Genomic DNA, 20,968 nt, shown 5'->3' on the forward strand with positions numbered 1-20,968 from the left:
CAACTTGGTCATTTATGCCTGTTGTGAGGCAACATAATAGTAGATTTGGTATTGCTGCTTCTCCGTGTTGAGCTTGTACACCATATGTGATTTCATTCTAGGTAAAATCCAAAAAATGATCCTGCCAAAATCCTCAGTTACTCTTCTAGATTGTATACTGGGAATAATAGGAAAAGTGGTACAGCATTTTAAATAATGCTGTTACCTTAAGCAAATTAGCTCCTGTAAAATGAATGTACTGAGAAATAATTACCTTGAGGGGGAAATGTAGTTGAGTTAGTTGATTGCATCTTTTGGTGCAAAAGAGATGTGCGTTGGGAGACACCAGTCATGTCTTGACTGCTTGCAACTACAACTGGGTTGGGGTCACACTTTCTGCATTGACTCACCATGGCAGTAACAGAATACAATTTTAACTTGCCTTGTGTCTCCCAGTAGAGAAAAACATTAAGTGTAATGCCATAGTTGTGGCACAACTATCTTTAGAATACTGTGTACAAATCTGTCATCCTATTTAAAGAAAGAACTGAAAAGTGAGTGAGGCAATTTAAATGATCAAAATTGAAATGATTAAAAGGGGAAAGGCTAAAGAGCTTAGGGCTTTTTCATTATGGGATAAAACATTGAAGGAGATATGATAGAGGTTTCTACAATTATGGGTGGTTGGAAAGAGTATAGGCAGACATATTTTCCTCCTATCAATATTGGAACATGAGGTGTCTATGTGGAACCTTTGCGTATGGGCTTTGTGATTTGCGTATGGGCTTTTATTGAGACAAAGCTCATTTGTAAAGTAATCCAGGTAGGGATTTTGGCCATGTGCCTTTTCCATAGCATTCTCAGATTCTGAGGAGCGTCTCAAAGCCAAAACCTGACCTAGCAAGGTGCTTCTGATTGAACAAAAGCATTAGTTGCACTAAGTTGACAATTTTAGAACATAAGTCTTCAGAAATTCTAAAACAACTCGCATGTTTCATTAGGGTTTTTTTCCTTGCTCCACATGTGAGGAAAGTAGTAGTTTCTCTTTAAGGTCAAGCTAAGCAACGAAGATAGAACCACTAATCACAGAACAACCCCCTTTCCTATGAGATCCTGGGAAATATTTATTTATTTAAAACATTTATATCCTGACCTATATCAATAAGATCTCAGGGCGGCATACAGATAAAAGCATACAGTATAAAACAGTGAATATACACAGCTAAAAACAAATTAAACAAATACAGGCTCTTTGCCTATGGCAGGAGAAGAGCTAGGACCTTTGTCATGATTCTCAAAAGACCCTCAATTTATTTTTCTAAGATAATTACTAATTGCTTTCTTTATGTTAGGGATTTGATTCAGGTTCAAGGCAATGGAAACACTTTAGGTTTGGGTTCGGTTTTAATTCATTGGGGGAAAATCCCTCCCTGAACTGCTTGTGTATTTCAGTTTAGTTTGGCTCTCTTTCCAGCAGTATTACCGCCAGATTTGAGTCTTGCCCTCATTGCAAGGCTACCTGCATGGTGTGGAATGCCTTGCTGTTTATGACATTGCACTCTCCTTCCTCCATGCTCTGTCCATCCCGTTGTATCTTCTCTAAATCCTTTGGCCACCCATTTCTTACTTCATTCACCCAACATCTGGTGGTCTGCCTCTTTCTTTACTGTATTCCCTTTTCTGCTTAACACCCTGTTGTTCCTTTAGCTTTCCCCTTCTGGTTTAGCAGGACATCTTGTTGCTTTTGCTCATGATGCTTTGTGTATCCTTTTACTTGGACTAGAGATGACTAGTATAGGTTTGGAAATAACATATCATTGCACAGTGAGGCATACTTGTATAACTGGTGATTGTATCAAAGAAAAAATGCATTGTGCATAGTAGTTGCCTTGATGCGTCAAAGCAGAGGTGCCCCTGGATCGCATGTGGTATTTGGCCACTTCTTGTATGGCTTCCGAAGCAGGCAGGATCTCACCTGCTTTTCTCCACAGCCCTGTTAATCAGCTATTTTCCTGGCTTCTGAGGTCACTGTTTTTCCTCTGCTGGTAATATTGGAGAAATGGCGATATTGGTGGCGATTGCTGGTGGATTGGAGAGGCTTTTACCACCTCCTTCTTCCTACGATCCCCTAGATCTCAGCAGGCAGAGTAGGGAGGTGCGTGCATGTGCGTGTGTGGCCCCCACCATCACCTATGTGGCCAGAAAGGCTGTGCACCTTTGCTTTATGGCTCCACTGTATTTCTAAACTATTATTTTTTGCTTTGTTTTTAGGCTGCCCTCTGGCGAGGCAGTAGGAGACAGCAGAGCTGGCCTCTGCAACGGGAGAGGCTGGACTTCCCATCTCTCTGTGCTGAATGGCTACTATGGCGCCCGCTCTCACTGACGCAGCAGCTGAAGCTCACCACATCCGGTTCAAACTGGCTCCCCCATCCTCCGCCCTGTCTCCTGGCAGTGCCGAAAACAACGGCAACGCCAACAACATCCTTGTCACCACCAACGGCACCAAAAGGAAAGCTGAGGATTCCAGCCTAGATTTCCGAAATAATCCTACAAAAGAAGAGCTGGGAAAGCTGCAGCCCCTGGTGGCATCTTACCTCTGTTCGGATGTAACGTCTGTTCCTCCGAAAGAGTCTTTGAAACTACAGGGGGTCTTCAACAAACAGACAGTGCTTAAATCTCACTCTCTGTTATCTCACCCCTTCTTGAAAACTAGTGACCTGTTGGGGAGGCAGCCAGTGCTGGAGTTCTCCTTGGAAAATCTAAAAAACATGAGTACTAGTAGTCAGACTCCTCTGCCGCAAGCACCTGTCAATGGCTTGGCTAAAAAATTGGCTAAGAGTAACAGCTCTGACTATGAAAACTCAACTTCGCTTAATGGTGGGAAGCGTGCTCCTCCTTCTGCCACCCTCCAGGATGTTGATTCTAATAGCCCTGGGGGCTCTGATTTGGGGGACCTGAAATTGGGTTTGACCAATTGCACTCTTCCGCACAGAAGCCTTGATGCAGAGCATACAGCTCCACTTAGCAATAATGGCACTGCAAATAAACATACCCACAGTTCCCCAGAGCAGCAGCATGGACTTGAAGGGGGTGGAGAGAACAGGTTGCTGCCATTAGCTGGCGTGCCTGCTTGTTCTGATTTTGGGAGCAGCAAACCAGAAGAGCAGAAGATCTCTCTGCTAAACAATTCCCTTAGCACTCTAGATTCAGATATGAGAACAAGGGTGCTGTTGCGGCGGCAGGCAGACATTGAGAACCGTGCTCGTAGGCTGCAAAAGCGCCTGCAGGTGGTGCAAGCCAAGCAAGTGGAGCGCCACATCCAGCAACAGCTTGGTGGCTTCTTGGAGAAAACTCTAAGCAAATTGCCAGCATTGGACTCCCTGAGACACCGAAGTCAGCTGATGCTGACCCGCAAGGCAGAAGCAGCTTTGAGAAAAGCTGCAAGTGAGACAAGTACTTCAGAAGGACTGAGCAGCTTCTTAAGAAGTGACTCCATCTCGGAAGAACTGGAGAGGTTTACTGGCAGCGGGATGGCTAACCTGCGATCTTGTGAGCAAGCATTTGACTCTGATGTCACGGACAGCAGTTCGGGCGGGGAGTCTGATATTGAAGAGGAGGAATTGACCAAAGCAGACACTGAACAGCACCATGTACCGCTGTGAGTAGCATAAGATGTAATTACTCGGTGTGGGGAGGGACAATAACAAAAGTTTTACTGAAATTTTAAGCTTAGAAAGCAGATGTCCTGCAATAGGAAGAGTAGTTATTGTGAGGAAGAGAGAGAGTATCTCAAATTACATTTGTTTGAAGAGAATAATCTCACCTCTTCACCTTCAGCTCCATGTTAGGTATTAAGGTGGCTGAGAAGCCCCAGCCCCCTCACATTTTTTTTTTTGCTTTTTTACCGAAGGAAATGTTAGCTCCCTCTTTCCCAACTTTCACGTACTCCACCTACCTGTTCTTTCTGACTTTGATTAAAATTCTGTTCTGCTTCCAAGAGGTAGTCAGAATAGTTCACTAAGCCTTCGTCAACTTGGTTACCCAGACAGCACATCTGGAGGTCACAATGTTGATGAAGGCTGTTTCCTGGAATTGCCTAAGTAGTTTTTTAAAAATGAGTTGTATCTTACGTATATGACTGTGTATATAGGGTTGGATTCAGATGTAGTCAAGCTTAGAGTAGACCTGTTGAAATCAATGGGGCTTAAGTTGGTCATGACTGACTTGTCCTATTTGATTTCGGTGGGTGTATTCTAAGCATGACTTAAGTCAGGATCCAACCCATTGTGTTGTTCAGTAATGTGCCCATGCTTTTTTGGCTTTTTTGCTGTGTCAGCAAGTAACCCTATAAATAACTCCTTCCAGGTCAGACAGATTTTGTTGAAGTGAAGTTGTTTCTGCTGTAGTTTGTTGAATGTAAGCTATTGTGGGTGTAAAGTAGGGATTGGCAACCGGGTGTCCTCCAGATATTTCGGATGACAACTGCCATAAGCTCCAGTCAGCATGACCAATGGTCAGGGTTTATGGGAATTTGAGTGCAAAACATCTGGAGGGCACCTGATCACCTACCTCTAGTGTAAAGCATTCTAGCTCTGCTGAAAATTGAAGCCTTTCTCTTTCAAGTTAGGTATCAAAGGTATGAATGGCTTTGAAACGTGACAATTCATCTGTTGCAGTGTCTTGTTTGATTAAAAATTAGGCAGAGGTGAGATCAACGCTCACTATCTCACAGTGGAAAGGGGAGGGGAGAAAAAGCGAAAGCTGGCTTTGCTGAAGGAGCAAAATGTGATTATGGAATTGGAGAAATAATAGAAGGAAATGCTCATGAAGGGCTAAAGGTGATGCAAGTACTGGTTGTGAAGTGGTAGCAACTGGTTGTGCTGTAAGGAGCAGTAAAATCTTACTAATAGCATCTTTTGTCCTTTTCTCGGTGTGCAGACTTCAATTTCTGCCCCTTTTCTTTTGATGAATTTGTAAGTAGGGCATTGGTGACTGGTATTTATCCCAGGGTAATTGGACTAAAGATCTTTGAAAATGATACATTATTTTAAAACTTTCTGTCCCTGGTTATTGCTTATCACAGCTCTGGATCAGCTGGAGACTAATATCTTACTATATTACATTGTGCTGATGAGAGCTGTAGAGCACATATCTGGAGAGCACCAGTTTGGGGAAGGCTGATCTACATTGCCTGGCAGTGGCTTTCTTGAGTGTTAGACAGGGGTCTTTCCCAGCCCTACCTGGAAAACCTAAGGCCTTCTGTGTGGACAGCATGTGCCCTACCACTGAGCTGCAGTCCCCATCCCCCCGCAAGCATAACTTCATGTGATGCTGTAGGTTATGTTAACCTTCTAGGACTGCACTATAATCCTTAGTGGACTCCTCTGCATCAGTTATCAGTGCTGCTTTCCCCGTCATCTACAAATGACAAATTGCTTTTAGCATCAGCTTGGATGCTTTTCTGTTGTTCATAGCATACTGTTTTATGAGAAGAGTATTATGTCTTTGTATTTAAATAATTCATAGGCCAGGTTTGCACATAACAACAGCCCATGGATTTTTTTTAAAAAACCATGGGTTGTCAGGGCCAAGCATGATAGAGCTGCCTCCCACGTACTTTCCTGCTTCCACTTTTCTAAACAACCCAGGAACACCCTGTTTCTGCATTGTTAATCATGATGTCCAAACCCAGCACTCTGGGGTTTTGATGGTTAAACAACCTGGAATTTGAACCTATTGTTGGTTAAAACTCTGGGTTGTTTAATCCTCAACAGCACCATATTTTGGGTTCTGATATCACAGTTAACAGCCCAGGAACTCTAGGATTGTTTTGAAAAGTGGGTGCAAAGCCGCAAGTGTTGAGCAGGCAGGAGACAGCACACTTCACCAATTCACAGGTTGTTAACCCTCAAATTGCATTATGTGTAAACTAGCTCATAGTGTGTATTCTATTTTGCAAGATTTTTATTTGATTTCTGAAAGTCATTTATATCTCATTAAGTTTATTAAACAATGGTGTCTGACATAAATATACATGGGGAGAAAAAATGCTGATACCTTAATGGATGTAATGTCCTGGCTTCAACCCTCCTCTAGTTTATCTCCCCCGTCTCTTCCCTGGGCTTCTAGAGGCAACTGCCAGACAATTTTGTGTATGAGCTTAATATTTAGTCCATAGAGTTGTCACTTAATTAGTTGTATATGAGTAAGATGCAGTCTAACTGTTGGTTCATATATACCTAGCTTAATGTTTTCATTGTTTGGTAAAATGTGCTTGACTAAATGATATCCCTTTGAAGGAGGGAAAATTATATAGGGGCAGCTGCTTAAATGCGTTCATTGTCACAGTTTCTACCTCCAGCCTGAACTAGCATGTCTGTTACTGTTCATAGAATCATAGAATAGCAGAGTTGGAAGGGGCCTACAAGGCCATCGAGTCCAACCCCCTGCTCAATGCTGTTAACAGATAATAAAAATAAACCTCTTTAGAATATAAAATAATAGGACTGTCAAATTAATTATAAAATATTCCAGAATTTAATCTCCTTTCCTTTTCTGCTTCAAGTTAAAAAAAGAAGTTAGTTTCTTTTTTTATAGCAGTCTTCCCTAACCTAGTGCCTTCCAGATGTGTTGTACTACAACTCCCTGTTTGGGGATGATGGGAGTTATAAACCAAAACATCTGGAGGGATCCAAGTTGGGGGAGATTGCTGTATAGGATTGTGTGCTCACTTGTGACAACTTCCCCAACTGAGTTTCTTTTTACTCTTCATTGAAATAGCAAGCCAGTTTTATTAGGCCGAGATATTAACCTGCTATAAATGCAGCATTACATAATTAGCCAAATTTAAGTAGCCTAGCCCTTCCCAAGAGCGCTAGTGGCTGCTGTCTTTTTAGCAACCATTGAGCAAGTGAGAAGGGCCTCTGTTGCTGATCGTAAAAATGTTGGAAGACTGATATGGATGAAGGTAGTCCATCAAGTAACGTGTTCCCAAACTGTTTAAAGATCTAAAGGTCAAAACCGGCACTTTAAATTTGACTTGAAAATGCACTGGTAACCGTGTAGCTTATTTATTTATTCTTTCTCCGCCCTCCCACCCCCACCCCGCAATGTGACATTGGCTTTAGCGGCCTTTTAAATAAATACATCTCTGGGATTTGCTTACTTTCCTAGGACTTCATAGTCTCTGGAGCGTCATGGGCTTCCCTAACATGGTATTTCACTCCTCTCCCTCTCACCAGGATTTCTGATTTTCTCTCTTGTTCTGGTTGGTTGCCTGCATGTGGGTTCGACTTACATACTGGTTGTTTTTGGAGGCAGTTAGGCTTAAAATGGTTAGATTCCCAGTAATAGCATTTGGTTACTGATCTGTTTTCAGCTGACTGATCTGATGCTATTTGGAAACGATGTGGTTTATGTGTGTGCGCATCCATGTGTATTATCCCTAATCGGTTCTGTATTGCCAAGGTTTTTATTAGTGTTTCCAGATTTAATCAGTAGATTAAGCAACTGAATCTTTAGTTGGGGACAATTTTTAATCAGAGAGAGCAATTTTTCAATAGCTTGCATGGTGAATTAAGCGCACGCTGTTTTGTACTGATGTTATTTTGGGTTATTTTTATTTTATTTTAAATTTATATATTACTGTTCATAAAACATAGTAGTTTACAGGTTTAAATAAAACAATTAAAAGTGGTGTATTACATTAGTAAGGAACAGAAAAATAAAATATCAAGGGAAGACATCCCTTCCAACAGCAATTACAACATTTGTTCACTAAAATGTTTGCTATCCCACACTTGATATTTGTACATTATCTAAATTTAATTAGTTAAAAGCCACATAATCAAGAGAAAATTCTATTATTAACCACTTAAAAAAATATCGAAGCCGTGTACAATACAAAAAATGATCACAATACAATACAATATTAAAATATTATTCATTTAACATAGACATATCTAAAAGAAAATTAGGCTGGAAAGGCTTGGGTGAAGAGGAATGTTTACAATAATAAAACCAAACAATAACAAAAGTAAGTAAGTAAATAAATAATAATACAATATTAGTAGCAAAATAACAATTAAGCATAAAAATATTTAATAACATTGAGTCAGCAGATTTTAGCATGTGCCTAAAACTCTCAGTACCTTCTTTCTAGGGACCCAGTATTCCAGAAGGCATGGGCAACTACGCTGAACTCCCTGGTGGAATCACCAAAAGGCCCTCCCCTAATGACCAAACGGAGTGGGCAGGACTCTATGGGACTAAGCAGTTTCTCAAATAACCTGGTCTTAAGTTGTTTTGGGCCTTGTGTACTATTAATAGCATCTTAAACATGGCCTGACAGCATATAGGCAGCTTTGCAACTCTTGCAGCAGAGGTGTTTTATGTTGTTAATAGATTGGTCCACACAGCAACTGAGCTATTGCGTCTTGCACCAATTGCAAGCTCCAGATTAGCCTCAAGGACAGCCCCATGTAGAGCAGGTTAAATAATTCAATCTTGAGGTTGCCAATGTATGGATCATTGTGGCAAAGTTAACCGTTTCCAGAGTTAAACTTGGTCGTAGCTGGCGTACCAGCAAAAGGAGGTAAAAGGCGCTCCTAGGCACTGAGGTCACCTGGGCCAAGTGACAAAGATATCCCCAAGCTACAAATCTGTTAGTTCAGAGGAAGTTCAACCCCATTCAGAACAGTTCGTTGACCAGTCTTTTAGACCTGAGAACCACTCACCCATAAGACCTCTGTCTTGCCAGCATTCAACCTCAATTTATTGGCCCTCATCCAGCCCATTGCTGTGTCTAGGCCCTGACTAATGAATTCCACAGCCACACTTGATTCAAATGTTATAGAGAAATAGAGCTGGGTGAAAATTGATGTTTCCGACTACTCTAATGACCACAGGAACATAGGAAGCTGCCTTATATTGAGTCAGACAATTGGTCCATATAGCTCAGTATTGTTGACACTGACTGGCAGTGACTCTTCTGGGTTTCAGGCAGGAATTTTTCCAGCCTTACCTAGAGATGCCAGGGATTAAACCTGAGATCTTCTGCAATCAAAACATGTGCTCTTCCACTGAGCCAGGCGCCCTACATGGTTTCATATAGATGTTAAATAGCAGTGGAGACAAAGTGGTACCCTAAGATCCCCACAGTTCAATTACCAGAGAGATGAAAAAAGATCACTCTGGATCACTTTGAAATAGACCTTGTAGGTAGGAGCAGAACCACTGAGGTTTTGTGCTTCTAACCCGAATTTATGGAGTAGATCCAGGAGGATCCCATGGTTGATGGTATCAAAAGCCAATGAAATATCTAGAAAAAGTAACAAAGCTGTACTCCTCCTGTCCTTCTCATGCTAAAGGTCATCCATCGGGGCGACCAAGACGGATTTTGTCTCCAGAAGGGCCTAAACTCAATTAGTTGATAAGCCTATTTTAGTAGCTCCCCTCTCATGAGAACAGTTCAGTGTCAACCTGGCGTATTACCGCCCCTTTGTCTTAGTGTGCCCCAGATAATTGATAGCCTTTCTACTCAATTAGCTGTTTTTGTGCTCTTCTAAAGAGCTGGACTGCTGGACAGTAATCCATTTACAAATGGTCTAAACTCTGAAGCCTTTCCCAGACCTGGGGCCCTCCAGATGTTTTTGGCTAGAATTACTAGCAGCCCCTGCTGCCATGGCCACTGGTCGGGGTGATGGGAGTTGTAGTCCAGAACATCTGCAGCCCAGCAGGTTGGGAGAAGGCTGTGAGTCGATGGGATTCATATCTAGTCCACTCAGAATGAGTGAATTCGGTGGTCACATGTTGATGTCCACAGGCAATTGTGCTGCATGGGATGGAGAAGTCTTGGGAGCAGAGGGAGATGGAACAAGGTTAAAGGATAGTACTATTAGCTTCATAACTGTAAGCTGATAAAGTATTCATGCCAGGGATTAAACTGTTCTGGAACAATTTCTTTGTACCTCCTAGCTATAAGAAGAAAAGTTGGAGCTGTTCAGTCTTGGTCAGCCAAATTTGATGAAAGGCTTTGCTTCCATAGGTCAAGAGTACGAATTCATAACCCCATAGGTGCTAAGTCATGACAGTTCTGAAGCGTCTTAAGGCGGAGTTCCCCAATCTGGCCATGGCAGCTGGGAATGATGGATGTTGTAGCTGAGCCCATCTAGAGAGCACCAGGTTGGGGAGGCCTGATCTAAACTCTTGAGTTTTATGAGGGCTGTCCATCCCTCATACTCCTGTGCCTGAAAGCTGAAGAAGCATTCATTGTGGTATGAGAAATATAAAAGGACTGGAAGCAAGACCTCAAGTTTTAAAAATGTATTAAGAGAGATGGTAAAAGCTCTCTCCCTGCTCTACCACTGAGGCACGACTCTTCTCTCCCATCCATCCCTGTTCTCCAGCAAATAGGTCTGTGGTCTACTAGCTCTGCTGTGGTGCTGAGTTTGACTTTCAGGATGGGAAGAAGACGATGTTCCTCCTTAAACGTGGAGTGAAGAATGGTATATATTCAGTGCTTTTGTCAGGGCAAGACTTTCAGGAAGAAATTCAGGCCCGATTCAGCGAAATTAACAGGAGCAGGGCTGGCTTATTACATTTTGAAGTAAGCAAAGTAATACATGCTACCAACTAAAGAGAGCTTCCCCCATAAGTCAAATTAAGTCCAAAGTCTAAAATTACCAAACTGCACTAGTGCATAAAGTGTGATAGAAGTGCTTTGAATGCACATTATTAGCTACATTCTGAGGCATTCGTTTCCATGGTAAGGGAAGTGTGTTCAGTCCAACCCCACCACATTTTAAAGGTGGTTTTCCCTAACGCTTTCCACAGCAGATTGTGTTCTGAGTGCATGCTGATTTAATTCTTGTTTCCTCCATATAGAGAGCAAGATAGCTTTAGAAGAAATGCTGAATCAAAGCAAGACTGAACGCTTCATGCTTCAAAAAAAAAAAGACTGACTGCGTGTGTTTTTTCTATATTTTAGAAATTATGATTTGGTCACATGTGATATTGGCAGCATTAATAGCTTCAGTACTGGGCCAGGAGAAAACCTTGTCTCTGAAGAAGTAGATGGAATCTAAGGCCTTACTAAATAAATATGAAGGCTCTGAGTGCCCAGAGCAGTTTAATTATAAGGTCTCAAGAAGCTGGATAGAAATTTGGCACAGTTTGGGCAATAAAGCACTGAAATATGACTAAACATGACAGAGACAAATTTTCTCCTTTTGGCCAAATATGCTGAAGTAGTGATTTTAAATATGTATCTGCTCAGCAGGACATTGTAGGTATAACCCAGCTAACATTTAGTATCAAATACAATATTTCATGGAGAATTAAGCAAGTTTTTAGTTCTCCCTTTTGTTTAAACAAATTTTTGCCATCCTGGTATTGAGCTCTCAATCAAGGGGAAAGACTTATGTGTTCATACAGCAGGGCTCCCTTGACAGGGGCTCTGTACTATGTATGGACAGTGTGGATGGTGCAAGTAGCCCCACTGTCCCCCTTCACATGATTGTTATTTTTCTTAAGACAGTAGTATGTCTTAAATGTTTACATTTATGAAAAAATTAAAGGTGCTAAAAACTGTTGCGACACTAATACATATTAGCAACTTAAAGAACGGTGCATGATAATACTGACAGCCACTCATCTACAATTTTGAACTGCCAAGATTGCCTGGTATTGTATTTGCAGTTGGCATCCATTGAGTGTTACAAATGAAGTTAGGAATTGGAAAATTTTCTGCTGGAAAAATAAAGCACTGGAAAATTCTTCATCTCACATCACTGCCTAGAAATCTATTGGTTTGCTTACTAACACTCTGAACCATGATTTGGGGGAATAATTAATACTTTCTGTCATTGTCAATAAGTGTCTGATCAGCAGTCGAAGGTGTGAAAAATTGTTGTGCATTAGGAAGTCATGTCATATGCATTTCTGGATAGTTCTTGAATTAAAGTTGTAATAAGGGTAGCTGCAATTATGTTAAAGTAACATTTGTATATGCTGTCCTGTAAATAGGCATCCCTTCCATCGTACAGGAAGGGCTGCCTATTTACAGGACAGTGTACAGGAGCTGAAGCACACTGCTAGTAGCAGATGACAAATGCAGATGACAACGCACTCTGTAACTAGGCAGTGCTCTGCTTGCTTCACTGAGAAGAGTGTCTTGTTTCCACTGAAGTGGTGGGGTGCACATAGTGTTCCTTCCTGGTGAGTCCACACATTGCTTCATTCGGAGTGTAGGAATTGTTTTCCTGTACTTTCAGTAAGTGGAAGATGGTAGGGGCCACACCCTCTGCTCACAACCCAGTTCGATGCTTCTAAACCAGGAACATAAAGAATCAAATCTAGCTAAGGAAGAAAGCAATGGTGACGGCAGTGTATGTTCTGGAAATGGTGACCGTTATGGGTTCACACTGGATGGCTAGGTTTTACCCATTATTTGGGAATTGAGGATTATCTGGAATGTTGGTCTTAATAGGATATATTTAGGGTTGTTAATCTTATTATGCCTTTCACTTTGAAAATGTTATGTGCGTTGAGCTCTTGTGGCAGGGAAAGTGAGAACCACAAATAAATAATACAGTATACCATATTTCTTCAGGCGTAACACTTTGCACTGTTTCGCCCTTTAAACTATGATGCTACTGAATGTGTTGTGTTTCAGCCTTTCATTCATTTGCTTCTTTGATAGGATGCTGTCTGTGTTCTTCATAGCAACTGCTGTCTAGCCCACTGTCATGTGTAGAAATGGGGTCAGTGGGCTGTGATGAGTAAAACATTGGAGATTATCATATCCACACTCAGCCATGAAGTATACTGAACGTTCTTGTGAAAGTCCAGCTGATCACCTTTTCATAGGGTAGCTGCCTAATTAAATGAAGTAAGAACTACAAAGAGCTTCAGACTTGGAAAAGGTGGTATAGCAATGTTGGTTGTTAGACTCTGAAAGGTTCAGCCCCAGGCCCTGTTGTCATTGTCAGGTCTGGAATGTGTCAAGTGAAGAATGCATCTCCCTCATTGCTGAATATTTGCCGCCCATTTCCACATGTCTGGGATTATGGGGTGGGGCTTTTAGGAAATCGGGAACAACTTCCAAGCAAGCTAAAGCCTCCACAATCCTCCTTTTGCTTAGGATGGGGGGGGGGGACTTGTGGGCCTCCAGATATTTTGGCCTGGAACTCTCATCTTTCCTCATCATTGGCTATACTGGCAAGCACTGATGGGAAATGAGGGGCACAGGTTACCCACCCACAGCTTAGGGAGCGTTGAACACTGACAGTGTCTTATGCACAGGGTTGTTTGTGCTTTATGCTTGCACTGCACAAATGCAGGCATTCATTTTGGGTGAAGAATTCAGCACCCTTAGAATTCAGGCTTTTTCATGTTTTCAAAGGCAACTCTAGCCCCAACGGCAGCAAAGATGGGATTGAACATTTGTGAGCAATGTTGAAGGGAGGGGCTGAGCAGGTTATGTGGGGTGAGCTTCAGTGTCTCCCAGAGGTGTGTGGTAAAACATTTCCCACTTAGGATTGGGGGATGATCTTTCCAATGTGGCTGCCAGGAACCAAAATGTTCTGCGTCCTCTCCCCAGAGTGAGAAGGTTAGAGGCAGAAGAAGGTGTTTTCTGATAGGATCATCTTCCTGACATGGATGCTGGGAGCCAGGGTGTGGTCCTGCTCTCTGACATCTTAAGGACTATGGAGGGTGATGTGGGGATGCCATTCAGCCCCACCACATTGTGGCTGCCCACCCTTGGACTACAATATTTAAACCGTATTAAGTATGCTTTAGTTTAATTTTTACTTAATCAAATATTTCAGCCTTGCTACTTACAACTATTAGAAAAACTTTTGAGATATTTATGTATCATTTAAAATTAACATGGTGTACCGTAATATATTTAGTAACCATTGATCAAACATGCTGACTTAATTGATTTTAGGGCATTATAACATTTTATAGACATGCCATTTCACTGGTGCCTTTATAGAATCAAACCGTTGGAAGGCATCTTGGAGATCAGCTAGTCCAACCCCCTGCTCAATGCAGGCTCTGCACTGCAGGGTGCAGCTGCAACATCCCAGACAGATGGCCATTCAGCCTCTGCTTAAATACCTCCAGGAAAGGAGAACTCATCACCTCCCAAGGCAGTCCATCCTCATTGTTCATAACTCTTTACACCTACACATGACTAGCTGAATCAGAAAATGTGTGCATCAAGCTGATTTATGAAAATGTGCATGCTTATATATGACATAGACCATTTTTGTTGATCTTTGAATTTGGGTTACTTTAATAAAGAACTTACTTTATTTTTGACATACACTGCCAAATCTGTGCAATGATACAGGCTTTTTAACAATTGCAGTTCTAATGGTTCTGTTCCCCATGTATGGAACTCTTAAAACTGCCACTAGCATCAGATGTCCTGTTCAGGAGTCAGTTTTTAAAATAAATGTGTAAAGGTGTTAACAGGAGGAACTGAGAAATATTGCAAATTATTCGATAGTTGCTTTATTACGAGCCAGCATCAAATGTTTAGGTGCCAGCCTTGTAGATTTGGCTAAATATCTGAAATCCTTAAAGCACCAGCATCAGGAGTGTAAGAACTGAAGTAGCCAGGTGCTTGAGGATTCTTCTGGGCCTGAAAATGAGTTTCTTCAGTCCTCTTCCATTGCGCCCCCACCCCCGGACCTCACTAACTCAAACACAATAAATGAGCAGTTGCAGTCTACCCACACTAAAGCTGTGTATCAGCGATAGTTGCTGCATGAACTGTAACACGATAGAGTAATAATAATGGCATTTCACAGTGCCATTAGTGTATAGTTTTAATTCAGTGCAGATATCACTGCAGTGTTTAGTGCTACACTGGAAAAGCTTCATGCCTGCTGGTGGTAACTGAGTGGTAGAGGCCTGCCATATGCTGACTTATTGACTTAGAAAGTCATTGACTTAGAAAGGGCCTTGCCAGCTACCTTTTGAAAAAACACACCACTGCTTTTCCTTGAGGATTCTGACATGCTTGCCGATTTTGATTTTTACACTGCTTAAACACTTGGCAATACTGTGACAGAATTAAATAATCAAATACATTTTTCACAGTTCTTGCCTGCAGGATTACAGTTGCATAGAACAAGCCATTACAACCCATGGTTCATAACTCAATAACAAACCATGGATCCTCTATCTGGGTTGTTCACAGGTAACAAACCATGCTTTGTTAGTGTGGCTGGATTTGCCCATCATGACAACCCAGAATTCAACAGCATATAGATTAAATAAACTGTAGTTTAGGGTTTCGTCTGAACCTGGTTAGAATTGTTCATGGTGGGTATATTTTTAAATTTTTGTTCTGTGCTGCCACTTGGTAAGGTTTTGCTTCATGAATTACATAATGTAAGGCTGTTATACTTTGATTCAGTGTTACCTTGAATCTCATGTTTCTTGCCTTGACAGTAGCCATTTGGATAATCAGAAATACCTCACTCCTCTCCTAATTAAAATAGTGTATTTATAAGCTGCTAGTGCATTTATAAGCTGCAAAAGTAAATATTCACTATAGACTTGAAGCACACGTATGTGTAAAGGAGAGAGAGAGGGAGAGAAAATGAGAATTTTTTAATTGCATTGTCTTTGTTATTAGAGGTTGAAAGGGTGTTTTATTACAGCAGAGTTGGCAGGGCTGGAAAAAACATATTGCTAATAGCAGATAGTGAACTCAAATAGGATATCTGGAAATAGATAATCACTGATTATCACTGATTTAAAATGGCACTTTATGTGCCTATGAGCCCTTAATTGTTATATGCTTTGCCGTTATTGTATCTTGGATCATGCAGGGTTACTGGGTAAAGTCATGTGTTTTAGATGACCAAATTAATTAATCATCCAACATTCATTAAAAATACACACAAATTTGGGGGACATTTTACTACCCTGAGCCACTTTCCAAAGTATATTGGGGTGGTGAAATGCCCCATAATCCTAAAGATATCCTTGGTGTCAGAAGAAGTATGTTTAAAATCACAATATTAGAAAAGTATCAAGCTGTCAAGATAAATTTTTATTGTTTTGGGCCTTTGAGGTTAGAAATATGCCCTGCAGCAAATCTTTCTCTGGTGAGGTAAATTTTCTCCAACAATATCCCATGGCTTGTGCCAACCTACTGGCACCCAGTTATTTAAGCCTGCTTCCCTAGACCAGTTTTCTTGGGATATAAAATTGTTCCCAGGCCTTTTCCAAAGACATTGCTTGGTTTGGGGGACATAAAGCCCCACAATGGATTCCAAAGCCAATGGATTTTGAGGATATTTTATGCCTCAGGTGCATTTTTGTTTGCAGGGGGGCCGGGAAACAGTACGTGATGAGCCTGAACATTATTCAGGTTATCATCATGCAGAAGACAACTATGTCATGAGAGGACTGTGTTGTAGATCTAATACTTTGTAAATTATGCAATGTAAAGTGGATTTGGGGCAAGTTGGTATGCCTGCCTGATTTAATGGCGGCCATCATCCTACTATGTTTCCCACTTGAAGCAAGCTGCTTCTATTTTGGAGTGCTGCAAGTGTGCTTTGAACTCTGGCTTAACATGCTTGGTACTTTTTCTCTGGATGGGAAAATGACCCCTGGAGTTGGGTTGCTAATGTCCAAACTATCTGCAAGAATTGAACTCTGCTGTGATGTCTACCAGTTCATTTGCAATAATGGTATGGTTCACTTGAAAAAAATAAAAGGAAAGCTTAGCAAAGATCGTGCTGAGCTGGAAAAAGTCCATGCAAGTGCAAGAATAACTCTGCAGCTTTGACTAGATGCAAGCATTTATCAGTGCGCCCAGAAGTACACACTTGAGTTAAATTCTATATATCCTACATAAAAAGGAAGGATAGTGATTGTTGGGTTTGAGCTCCTTGAGAAATTATGTTTTCTAGCTTACATTTTTGAGAACTTCTGCAAAGGATGCCCAGAAAATGGCATTTTTAATGGAAATTAGGCAAAAATATTAGATGTGTATCTTGCAAAATCTCCCAAACCACCTTAGTTTACATCTCTGTTACTTTTATAGGTTCATTCAAACATTAGAAAAAGGATGTGTCCAGCAATTTTGGCTTTGCTTTCCAACAGGTGCTTTCCTTTTCAGAATTAAAACCAGGAGCTATGTTACTTTAATATGTTATGTTAGTATGGCTTACGATGCATTTGTGTCAAAACAGTAGGATAGAGATCTGTAGAGGTCTTCATTGGGTGTTCCTTTATTAAAGTGTATCTAGTGCATGGTATTGTAATGTGTTCCTGTTTTCTTAAATCCAAATGTTGTGCTAAGAAAAGTTGAGCTCTGTATTGGAGATCAGCACTCCCTGATCACTTAATTTTGTTCTCTGTACCTAACTGCTGCAGGCATTGCATATGTATATTCCAGCTTATCTAGGCATTTGTCATGGTCATGGTGTGCTGAGGTATTGACTTAAGGCAGCTTTTCCTCTCTGCAAGGGTGGAGGATCTATTAAGATGGTCCACCTTTGGAGACTAATGGATCCAGATGGTTTCCAGAAGGTTTTCTATGGCTATCTCTCCTGCAGAAATGACCCAGGGGGGTGACATGATAGCTCCTGAGTGCCTTCTCCAGAGTAGAGCTCGTATTGCTCTGTGAAATACTCCAGAGCTGAGAACGATGAAGCAAAATAGGAGATGGCTTGAGTGTAGATGGTGAAAGAATATTAGTGGATGCAGTTGAACACTGGTGTGTGCCTATGGTCATGCATATTCAGGGGCAGTGTGGGTGTCAAAGACACAACATCTTACTGCCTCTATGGAATCCTCTATGTATTGCCCCATCAAGCTTTTCAGGATCATCCAGGTCCTATTACATGTTGGCCTTAAGGACAGTGTCAAACCATCTGAGGCCCACTGTAATATATTTGCTAGGCACTTTCAAGATAAAATTTCTTGCATCCACCAGGACTTAGACTCCAGTGTTACAGCAGATGAATCGGTTAGGTAACCAGAGTGCAGCCTTGTCCTGTTTTCTTTCATGAGTTTCATTTGGTACTGCTCGAGGATGTTGACACAGTGATTGGTTCATGCAACCATTTCTGTGTTAGATCCTTGCCCCTCTTGGCTTATAAAAACTAGCATGGAGGGAACAGCCGGCTGGGCTAGGGAGGTGATTAATTTCTCTTTGTGAGAGGGAGTAGTTCCAAGCTGTCTGAAGGGAGACAGTGATGAAACCACTCCTGAAGAAATGTTCCTTGGACCTGGAAAATCTTAATAAATTTAGACGGTTACCAAATATTCCTTACCTGTGCAAAGGTTCTTAAATTGGTGTTTGCCAACCAGCTCCAGATGCTTTTGGATGAGACTGATTATCTGGATCCATTTCAGTTACAGGTCCAGCCGGGCTTTGGGCTTGGTTGCCCTGTATGATGCCCTGTGTTATGTAAAAGACAGTGGCAGTGTGTCCTTGCTCATTCTCCTTCATCTCTCGACGACTTTTGATACCAATGGCTATGGTATCCTTCTGAGATGGTTGTCTGAATTGGGAGTGGGAAGTACTGCATTGGCATGCGTTTGATGGAAGATTCCAGAAGGTGGTCCTTGGGGATATTGCTCAGCCCTTTGGATTCTCAAGTATGAGGTTCTGCAAAGTTCAGTTTTGTCCCCCATGCTATTCAACATCTACATGAAACCGTTAAGTGCGGTTATCCTGGGTTTTTGGAGTGCACTGTCATCAGTATGCCAGTGTGGTGTAGTGGCTAAAATGTTGGACTGGGAGTCAGGAGATCCAGGTTCTAATCCCCACTTGGCCATGGAAACCCACTGGGTGACTTTGGGCCACTCACAGCCTCTCAGTCTAACCTTCCTCACAGGGTTGTTGTTGTGAGGATAAAATGGAGAGGAGGGGGATTATGTACACTGCCTTGGGTTCCTTGGAAGAAAAAAGGTGGGATATAAATGCAATAATAAATGACATGCAGCTCTATTTTTCCTTCTCATCTTCATCAGGTGAGACTGTGGATGTGCTATATCAGTGCCTGTCTGTGAAAATGGACTGGATGAGGGCTAGAAAATGAAATTCAATCCAGACAAGAATGGATTGCTCAATCTGTTCTGGATGGGGTTGCACTCCCCCTGAAAGAGCAGGTTCATAGCTTGGGGCTTCATCTGAAGCCATCTTTGTCACTTGAGGCTCAGATGGCCTTCATGCCATGGAGTGCCTTCTACCAACTTTGATTGGTGGCCCAGCTATGTCCCTGTCTGGACAGGGAAAACTTGGCTCTGGTAAACTACAGGTTATATTACTGCAATGTGCTGTATGTGGGGCTGCCTTTGAAGATCGTTCAAAAACTACAGCTCATGTAAAATTCAGCAGCCAGTGTGATGACAGACAAGAACGTCCAAACATATATCACCGATTCTGGTCCTCTTGCTCTTTCTGTCTATGTTTCCAAGCCTGATTCAAGGTGCTGGTTTTGACCTAAAAAGCCTTACATGGCTTGGGACTGCAGTACCAGATGGAGCGCCACTCCTGGCATGAACCAACCTGTACATTATGTTCATCTCCTAAGGCCATCCTCCGAGGGCGACTTGGAAGGTAGCAAAAAGAGAGAGGGCATTCTTGGTTGTGACAGGTCTTGGATTTTTCTTCTTATTGATTGTTTTAAAAATATCTCTGTGCTGTATCTATGTGTGCTGTTTGTTTATCTATATGTAAGTGATTGTAATCATATATTTTAAAGTTTTTTAATAATTGTAAACCGTCCAGAGAGCTTCGGTTATTGGGTGGTATAGAAATGTAATAACTGAATAAAATCAACAAATTTTAAGGGCTGTGAACCTTGCCTTTAAAAAAAAGTAAGAAATAAGTCAGTCAATCTGAGGTGCTTAATAAATACCACATCGAATTCTGTGGAACCATGACATGCATATTGTCCATATTTTGGAGGAGGGATGATTGGAGAAATGCACTACTGACCAAAGAAACTCGCCTTGGCTTCAACCTTCTTTCTGGTCCTTTCTTCATATCCCCACCCTTAAATGCCTAGTTAAAAGTTTTGCATTTGGGCTTTTGAAAATAGCCGTTGTTTTTGCTTTTTTCTTAATTTCTAGATTCGCATCGTAGAGATAATTGGAGTTTGATCAGTTGCTCAAACTGAAACCAAGAGGTCTGCACATGTTAAAGACTGTATTAATTCTGAAGTGAGGACACATCCTCTCTTCAAACCAGTGTGACTTTCACTGTGGTGATGCAGGTCAACCGTGCACCAGCAGAGATGTTGCAGCAAGTGACATTGGTCAGTTGTGAACGAGCAAGTGCCGATGTGGCAGATCGGGTGTACATTGATTCCTCACAGGATAAGCTTAGATGTTATAAGGGTGCAACTACTTGGTTCTTTTACTGGAGCTGGTATGTGCAAATGTTGTTACACTCTCATCCTTCAAAAGCACTGGTGTGTGTGGACAACCGGTTCTAATTATCATTCATCTGTTCTACTGTTGCTAACTTGCAATTCAGTAGTCACAAGCCTTCCCCAAGCTGCTGCCTTCCAAATGTTTGGATTTCAACTCCCATCAGCCCAGCCAGCATGGCCTATGGTCAGGAATACTGGGAGATATAGTCCAAAACATCTGGGGGGTGCCAGGTTCGGCAAGGCTTACATAATCAGAATACGGATCTGCGTGTGTGCGTGCGTGTAATATTTCCCTTTAAATGGCCACCAGAAGAAAGAAGATAAGTAATCTATTTTAACTGGTTTGTTTAGAAACTTGGAGTTAGAAAAAGAAGAAGAGGTGGAGTATATAATGGATGGAAAATTACTTCAGGTAAAAGTTTCTGGCCTTTAGTCATATTATGTGAGTTGGCTTTGCAAATTTTCCCCTTCCTGAATCTTTGCTGAAATTTTAAAATGCACACTTCTGTGTCTTTTCTCTTTTGTGGGAATAGTAAAAGTGCAGAGCAATTATTTATTGTCAGGCTGTG

At 41.6% G+C, this 20,968-nt stretch overlaps 1 protein-coding gene across 4 annotated transcripts in view; it reads left to right on the forward strand.

Annotated features, from left to right (window-relative positions):
* Positions 1–20,968, forward strand: part of KANSL1 (KAT8 regulatory NSL complex subunit 1) — a 179,688-nt gene that overhangs the window by 38,319 nt on the left and 120,401 nt on the right. For all 4 annotated transcript variants that reach the window (XM_063138704.1, XM_063138703.1, XM_063138705.1 and 1 more), the window contains one exon: positions 2,251–3,637. In XM_063138704.1, coding sequence (XP_062994774.1) covers positions 2,334–3,637 — 1,304 coding nt within the window. In that variant the 5' untranslated portion in view covers positions 2,251–2,333. The remainder of the gene's footprint in view (positions 1–2,250; positions 3,638–20,968) is intronic.

The sequence above is a fragment of the Elgaria multicarinata genome, chromosome 11, assembly GCF_023053635.1.
Source record: "Elgaria multicarinata webbii isolate HBS135686 ecotype San Diego chromosome 11, rElgMul1.1.pri, whole genome shotgun sequence".
NCBI classification, from domain to species: Eukaryota; Metazoa; Chordata; class Lepidosauria; order Squamata; family Anguidae; genus Elgaria; species Elgaria multicarinata.